The sequence below is a fragment of the Clytia hemisphaerica genome, unplaced genomic scaffold (assembly GCF_902728285.1).
Source record: "Clytia hemisphaerica strain Z4C2 unplaced genomic scaffold, Clytia hemisphaerica genome assembly, whole genome shotgun sequence".
Classification (NCBI taxonomy): domain Eukaryota; kingdom Metazoa; phylum Cnidaria; class Hydrozoa; order Leptothecata; family Clytiidae; genus Clytia; species Clytia hemisphaerica.
Window position 1 is genome coordinate 38,721 of NW_027103862.1, and position 8,240 is coordinate 46,960.

General features: G+C 35.5%; 2 protein-coding genes across 2 annotated transcripts; both read left to right on the forward strand.

Annotated features, from left to right (window-relative positions):
• Window positions 1-2,694: 2,694 nt before the first annotated feature.
• On the forward strand, window positions 2,695-4,584 carry LOC136808309 (uncharacterized). The gene is made up of 3 exons (XM_067064844.1): window positions 2,695-3,046; window positions 3,356-3,436; window positions 3,753-4,584. The coding sequence occupies exons 1-3, from the start codon at window positions 2,695-2,697 to the stop codon at window positions 4,142-4,144; spliced, it is 825 nt and encodes a 274-aa protein (XP_066920945.1). The 3' UTR covers window positions 4,145-4,584.
• Window positions 4,585-5,630: 1,046 nt separating this feature from the next.
• Window positions 5,631-8,017, forward strand: LOC136808310 (conserved oligomeric Golgi complex subunit 8-like). The gene is made up of 3 exons (XM_067064845.1): window positions 5,631-5,676; window positions 6,952-7,305; window positions 7,542-8,017. The coding sequence occupies exons 1-3, from the start codon at window positions 5,631-5,633 to the stop codon at window positions 8,015-8,017; spliced, it is 876 nt and encodes a 291-aa protein (XP_066920946.1).
• Window positions 8,018-8,240: the final 223 nt, after the last annotated feature.

An 8,240-nucleotide genomic window follows, 5' to 3' on the forward strand; every position in this document is an offset into this window, starting at 1 on the left:
TTAAAAATCAGATATCTATATCTTGGGGCAAACAAGGGCCTTTTTCTCTTAGAAGCTGAAAGTTTTTTCAAAATTTAAAACCAAAAGGTCCTTATTATACATTGACTTCCAAACCCGAAGGGCTTGACTTGAGATGCCTGCATGGGAAATGAAGCCAATTAATTTCCCATCCAGAACGCCCGCGCGTGGTTTTTACACAAACGCTTGATTGAAAGTAAAATCTATCGCTAAATTTCAAAAAATGCAGTCCTAAAAAACAAAGGAACCGCTAGATACCATTCATCGTCATGATTGCGGCGCGTTCTAGGTGCGCTCTGGATTGGAAATAAGTGGCTTCACTTTTTCTTGCCTGAGAAAGGTTACAGATTCTACTCTAGCCCTTCGGGCTTTAAACTCAATGTTATTATATAAGATCCGCAATCAAATCGATTAACAAATACAGGACACCTGGGAGTATAGGATCATCTGAAGAGAAATATTGGAAGCTCCTTTCCAGAGCACGAAAACTTCTTAAGCAGCCCGTTATAAAAAGATACACATTTTTTTGTTAAGACACACATCTTTAAGAAACATGAGGCTCAGAATGCCTAAAAACTAAGAAACATAATCATGAGAACATTTTAGGCTGCGTGTCACCACTTTCGTTTTCGCAAGCAATTTTTCTGTTCTCGATGAGTTTCTTTTGATTGATAGATCGGATAGAGCCTGGTTTAGACTTTATTTAGCCTTTGTTTTGAAATTTAAGGCCCATCTACATTTATTAATTTTAATTTCTGACTGGGCTTGCCCGCCCCTTTGTTTTTCTGTTTTCTTTTGTTTGAAATGTTTTTGAATGTGATTAACGTTCATTTTCATTGATGACATTTGAACTATTTTCTAAACAAAACAAAACAAATTCATTTTATAATAAAGAACATTGTAAATGTAAATCAAACCATGAAAATCTAAAAGTCGAACAACAACATCATTCAAAGAGGGGGAGGGGTACTAGGGTTGCCAGATCAGGGGAACGTGCAGATGGGACCTCTAAAAACCGACCCTTAGAGAGACTGATTTTTGCCGAAAAGTTGTTCCTTAGAGATACTTTTTTGAAAATTTTCTTTAATTTTTTAAAAATTCCTAAATATCGTGAATTTTCCTACCCTAAAGGCCCCATTACACCTAAGAATAAGGGGGAAGAATATATCTCTGCAGCTGTTACGATTCGTAAATTCTTGTTCTAGATACACGTAAAAATATTCAAAAATGGAAAATCTCAGAGTTTTTCCAAATTTGCCATCTGTTAATTTTTATAAATTCTGCCGTAAAATTACACGAAAGAATGTAAAAATTTTATCAGATTAATTTTATTGCAAAAGGCAAAACGGAAGTTCTTTAATTCGATATTTTTCCCTTTTTTCGAAACCCCCCCAACTTTCGAGAGGGAAAATCCTTTGTAAAGTTTGTTTGCACAGTCTACACAATAGCCAAGATTCCACACTAATCCCCACTTTCAATAGGCTGCTATTGTTGAATATTTTTCATAATTTTCCATTCCTTTGGACACCTCCAAAGGAATAGAAAATTATGAAATTAATTAAACAATAGAAACTGAGATTAGGGAGATAATTTTTCAGCGAATTCTTTATACTATTCTTTCAACTGATTACACAGGAGAATTTAATAAAATTGCTCACAAGTGTCAGGTGTGCAGTAAATTTCACATTATTCTTCCTTTATATTCTTAGGTGTAATGGGGCCTTAAGAGAGACTAATTTAAATTGTTCTGATTTTTGCGACTCTTAGAGACTTTCAAAGGTGAAAAAACCGACCCTTACCGTCCCTACATACCCAGCACCCATTTTTGCCTAAGTATCCCCCAAGTAAAAAGATAGTCCACCTCTTTCTTCATATAAAGTCGTCGTTAAGAGATAAAAAAAGATAAATTATTTCACTCTATTAAGAATTAGTGAATAAGTCTATGGGTGCAATCTTCACATAATCTGAGGGAAACCCGGCCACTAATAGAAATAAAAACTGATGTCAACACCCATGGATTGCACTCGTGACGAATGGGATGAGTTGATTTTATTTGATTTTATTTGATTTTATTCTTGGGACGCGAGCATTGATCTTGCACGCCCCAATCACTTGGTCAAACATGTCAACATCACTATTTCAAACATTTTCAAATTTCACGACTGGAGACTTGGAACAATAAACGTACGCACAGCTGGAGAATACGAGAAATTTGAGAAAGTAATTAAGGTATAAACCCCCCGGTGAGTGACGGAAAATCATGATTTTCAAAAACTGTTGGGGTCAAAGCCTTAACCCTTTCTCTATCGAAAACTGCCATTTTTGGCTCTTGGGAAATTCTCCAAATCACCACAAGTGGCTATTACGCTGAACATACCTACATGCTAACAAGCGGTCCTTGTGACTTTTGGACTTCCAAGGACTGAAAATTACTGAAAATGACTGAAATGAGTGAAACTCAGCACATTGGTCGTGGCATAGTATAAGAAAGCCGCGGCTGGAATGTTTATGATTTTTTTCCATTGATCTATCTGTGTCTTCTATTGTCCCCGCGTTTTATTTAGTTTCGGCCAATCAGAACGTATAAAGTTTTTCCCGACCAATCAGAGGCGTCCGTGCTATTTCGCAAAGTTTGCAAAAAAATAAAAACATTCAGTGTTGTGGAAGGAGGCAAAGATGGCGAACGTAGAAATAAGTGATTTATCGTGTGAAGAAAGTGAAACAGATTTGGATGAAAGTTTAAGTGATAATGATGATATAAGTAATGAAAAACCTTTGATTGTAACTGAAGAAGATTTAACTGATGGTACAGAGGATGCAAAGCTGGTTGAAATACCAAAATTGGTGTTTGTAAATGAGAAAAATGTTACACTTCTTGTAGAACAAGACATTGAAAGTATACCTGCTTATGTTTTTGGTAAAGCTTTGACTCTACAAGAATCACCAAATTTTGAATGCCCTCATTGTGGAAAGCCATATGTCAGGACACGATACTATAAAAATCACTTGGACCTCTGCGATAAAAATAGTAAGTAATCTTTTAAAGAGATTATTTGTATATTAATTAAAAAAGCATTGAAGTATGCCCAAGCCAAATTTGTTTGAGTTTAGCACCACAGAGCCAAAAATGAGATGGCCTTGATTCATGTTTGGCAGATTATCTTTTCAGCTTCTTAGATTATAACTTTATAACTTCTCAAATTGAAGGTCTATTTTCTAAGCTATTTGTATATTTTTTATCTGCCGGCCACACATACCAGCAGGGAGCAGATACTCAGGACACATCATTCAGTTGAAGGGAAGGAATTTAATGTGACCATATTTTTATTTTTTTTAGAAAGTTCTACTAATGTCAAAGCAACAAGTTCGTCCACTACTGTGGACAACAATGATGATGTAGATGACCAAGTAAATGAGGGTAAGTTTCGTACTTACACTTGTTAATCAGGATACTCATTGCAAACATGCTTTGATGTTTCAAAATTTTTATAACGCTAGTTTGGTCAACAAGGCATGTCATCATACAATAGCAGCTGAATATCCTTCTTTATAATTTAGTTTGATTTCTTTTTACTTTTACGAGCAAGTAGGTAAATTTCATTAACTCAAAACAGCAGATTTTTTTATCTGTAATTTTTAATTCAATGTAGATAGAATGTAAACAAGTTATGTAAGCTTTGTAGACCAATGCTTCGATTGCTCCGATTGTGATTGAATTCTCTTTATACTTTTAGAATTAATCCAGAGAGGCATTACATATCTGTCCAACGCGTTTGAAGAAGCAATCGTATATCAGTACCACAATCTTGCTGAACCAGGCATTTCCGTTGGTAAACTAGCACGCTCTATCAAGACAAAAATACTATCATTGAAACCAACAACAGGAGAAAATGAGGATGGAGATTTTGACAATGCCAGTGATGTATTTCGAAAATATGGTTATCATTTACTATCTATTTTTGAAGACGATTTAGTCAAAGATGGCAAAACCATCATAAAGAAAACTTCTGCTTCGTTTAGGAAGTTTTATAATTATTGTGTCAATTATTGCCACAAGACGATTCAAAAATGTGTTGATTTTCGATGTGTCGTCCTCATGAGCGAGAAATTAAAACTTATCACGTGATATAAATAAACAGTTTGGCCGTGGAGGCCGCAATTTCTCACAAGACATTATTTGTCACGTGACAATAAAAAAATCGGAAAAGCACCTTTGCTAGAAAACATTATCGTTGAATCAAAACAAAAATAAATTATTGTACTTCAGTGTGCCAATGGTAGGTCGAAAGAAAGAAGTGCCTTGAAGTGCCTCGACAAGATTTTAATGTAATTTTTTTTGTATTATATCAAGAAAGGGTTAAATAATACTGGGGTAAAGTTTCAAGTAATTATTCAAAGGAATAGCTTTGGAATTTTGATTCAAAGTGTCCACATTGGCAAAATCTGAAAAACACTATACTTCACCTAATTCTAGATGTTTATTTTCACTTTTAGAACGTCAGACGTAGAAAATTCCTTAAAAGGTTTATATATGATGAACCTAAAAAAGAAACTGAATGTTTCAGTGAAGAAATTATCTGTTAAGAGGTGTTTTAGTAGCTCATATTATTACAGTTTTAATTTATCCGCGTCGGAAAGCGCATAATTAGCGACGACATACATAGGTCACCTATTTATTTCCCGAAAACAATGGAAAAACAAAAGAATAATTCGAATAATTAAGGGAGCAAACATTCCAGCCGCGGCTTTCTTATACTATGGTCGTGGGTACACCAGGGAACTTGGAAATGTCATTTATTTGACAAAACCTTCTCAAATTAGGTCAAATTGCCAGTGTTTTTGAGAAATTTGAAGAGAAAAAATCTTGAAACCTCGTTTTCTCGAAATACCACTTTTCGATCTCCTGGCAAAGATTGACGCTGACCCAATTGCCCAAACAACACCAAATTTGAAGGGGTCATTATACTCTAGATTGTCGTCTTCGAGATGTTCTTACCTTTTTGAGTTTTAAACCTTGAAATGTTCTTAACATGTTATCATTTTCAACATTCTGTGAGTATTTTCGTCCATTTTTCTAAGACATTAGGTGTTTAAGGACCCTCAGAGCCTTAAAATGATCTTAAATCTTGCTCCTAATATTTTGGCCGTCAAAGCTCTTATATAGTTTTTATGTGTAATTTGCTCCACTGATTGATTTTAAATTCTCCATTTGAAATTCAAATGGAAGAATTTCATACTCCAAAACCATCCCATTTCGATGGAAATTTTTATCCCTACCACACGAAAAATTGAGTAAAATCACCTGGGTGGCGAATATTTCACACCTTGCAAAGTGAATGCTTTTCCCACCCGGGTTAACTTATTGACGTTCCAAGGTGTGAAATACATATTTTTCTACCAACCATGGATTTACTCAATTTTTCATGTGGTAGGGATATAAATTTCTATCGAAATGGGATGGTTTTGTGTGCATTGTGGGGAAAAGTTCAATTGTGAGAGAGCAATGTATTTTGAGAGACTTATTCTTTGTCATGACGTCAGAAAGGCACTGCAGTCTAATCACTAAAATTGATGTTTCAAAACAATCTTTTGATGCGTTTGTTTTTGTCGAAATGATTAAGTCTGCAAGCAAGGATTTATTATACACTGGATATACAAGTAACAGATTTTTGCCGATTTCTTGTGTTCTAGCTATGTCCGCAGTAATGATATTATTGTTCACTCTCCTTCTCTCATTAAATGATTTTTTGAAGCATTTTTAATGCATTTCTTATCGAAAATCACTCATCCTATTCCCAAAAGAGACTTAAAACTTCCCTGTGAGAATCAGATTCTTCTACTTAATTGCTAATTATAAGTCGTTATGACGTTTCAAGCTGTGAGAGTGATGCAAAAGACGTGTTATGTATAAGAAATCGAATGTTGACACCGGAAATGTTCAAACTTCAACTTCTAAAAAACCACCTTGCCACCACGTGCCTCCGAAAGATTTTCATACCACTGTGGAGCCAAGACACTCAATTCTTACGTATGTTACTTTTAGCTCTTCTGGGAATAGTTTTGCAAAGATATTTCCAATTGAAAGTTTCGTGTCACTATAAGCATTTTGTCTGAATTTCTTGTCTAATGATGATTTTCTCACAACAGATTTCACAAATGTATCCAGCTTGGTATTGCTAGCCTTACTTTCAAGCTTTTTTTCTGCAAATGCACAAAAAGAAAGAGCTAGAGAACTTTTTTTAAATAAGACTGATAAACATTTTTAAAAATCAGACATCTTCGAGCCGCCATGACAGTTGTCCTTTGCGGACAAAGCTAGAACATCAATTGTTTTCTGAAACAAAGGAAATACAATGATCGCTCTCCACCGTTTTATGAGTCGTTTATCCAGTGTATAATAAATCTTTGCTGCAAGGCAGATTGCTAGTCTACACTTTGTCTGATCTTTGATAAACACTTTAGCTTTGAGAGAGTTTTTCTTTTCCGTTTCATTGAATGGTTAAAACAGAGCACGAGGGTTTAACTCTCTAAAGAATATACATTGGAGCAAGTTAGACCATAATATCTGTTTTCCCCTTGAAATGATTAAAATGGTATTGGTTGGACAATACATTACACGACATTCCGTGACAAAGAATGCCATCTCTACTTCTTTTCTCATATTTGATAAACCCAAGAACCTTAACATATTTTCATCGAATTTGTATACTTCGTTTGTATGTAACAAAAAGTAACCTGATGTTTTATATCAGCTGAATTCCGGCGTAGGATCTTTAAAAATGTATTAGAGTCTCTTTAACTTGAACCTCTATTACTCTTAACTCAAACAAATTTGTACACCCCGTGCGTGTTCGAGTTATGGAGACTCTAGTGTGTGTAAAAGCACGACACTGCCAACAACTGATTGATTATGAGAAAATGCTTGCTTTTCAGGATCGCTGTGCCAGACTACAAAATCACCAAGCACTTCACTTCCTACTCCGCCACCCACAGCTGCGCCACCTACAGCACCAACAACCACACCACCTCCACCGTCTACAAGACTTGAAGATGTCTTACCCTCAGAAATACCAATTGCCATAATTAACATTACGTTTCCAACAATTCAGAATCCTAACCTTCTCAGTACTAACCGACCAAGCTCAAATGGTAACTCATTCGGTCAGGATAAAGCTTTACCGTCACTATCTGGTGAAGCTGTTAATTCCCAAGCAAGAAATAATGGATCAGTGCAGAATCAGAATCAACCATCAGAGCAAAATAATCCAATTTTGAACAAAAGCGAGGGTAATAATGCAAATGGACAACCTCAAAAACAGAAGCAAACTTGAAAAATGGCTTTGGTGAACAAAATACAAACATAAATGGTCAAATTCAACCAGCAAGAGTTAACAACAACTTTGAAACTAACAACTCCAAACCTACTTCAAACAATCTAGCACAAAGCTCTAATCAGACTTATTTTCAAGGTGTTCAAAATTCAAAAACCAAATCACAATCTCAGAATGTCAAAACTTTTGCAGAACATAACACACCATTGTCAAACTTTATGAAAACACCGACAGATCCTAATACTGCACTACCTAAATACAACTCATTAATCACACAAAAACTTCCTCAACTAAAACAAAACAGAACATCGTCTAGATTGACCAATCAGGAGATATCACAAAAAGAACTTCAGCCAAACGAAAGTAAACCACTAGCTTCACATCAAAGTTCAATGCAACAAAAACAAGAAGCTACATTAATAGGAAATCAAACACAACTACAAGACACCAAAGTTGCTTTAAAACGGCCTGTAACACAGACTCCCATAGCACCAATAGGAGAATCCATCAAAGACCAAAGTACAGCTAACCTTGTACTATCGACAGGTATCATGTTGTACCAACATTGTACCTGTCTCAGTGACCAGCAGAAACAAAACGATAACCTGCATCCACCAATTGCCTTCTCAAGCTCTTCAAATCAGCCAGATATCCAAACTAAACGTTAATCATTGCTTTCTAATCCTGCCACAGATAGCAAACAACGTTGTTTAAACGTTCATCGGCCGTTCTTCTAGCATTGTATAAACGTTGTGAACATTAGATAAACGTTGAAACAACGTTGCTTTCCAGCTGTGCTAATCTCATTACCGATTATCCATTCTGCGCATACCACGCTCTACTCTCAAAGGATATGGTGAATGTGACAATCTGACCAAACATTCAAAATCA

Excerpts from the sequence above, each read along its gene's own strand:
- LOC136808309 (XM_067064844.1), top strand. The coding sequence starts at position 2,695 with ATGGCGAACGTAGAAATAAGTGATTTATCGTGTGAAGAAAGTGAAACA. Across the intron at positions 3,047-3,355 it reads GGACCTCTGCGATAAAAATA|AAAGTTCTACTAATGTCAAA; the intron begins GTAAGTAATCTT and ends TATTTTTTTTAG. Across the intron at positions 3,437-3,752 it reads AGATGACCAAGTAAATGAGG|AATTAATCCAGAGAGGCATT; the intron begins GTAAGTTTCGTA and ends TTATACTTTTAG.
- LOC136808310 (XM_067064845.1), top strand. The coding sequence starts at position 5,631 with ATGATTAAGTCTGCAAGCAAGGATTTATTATACACTGGATATACAA. Across the intron at positions 5,677-6,951 it reads ATTATACACTGGATATACAA|GATCGCTGTGCCAGACTACA; the intron begins GTAACAGATTTT and ends CTTGCTTTTCAG. Across the intron at positions 7,306-7,541 it reads AATTTTGAACAAAAGCGAGG|AACATAACACACCATTGTCA; the intron begins GTAATAATGCAA and ends AAACTTTTGCAG.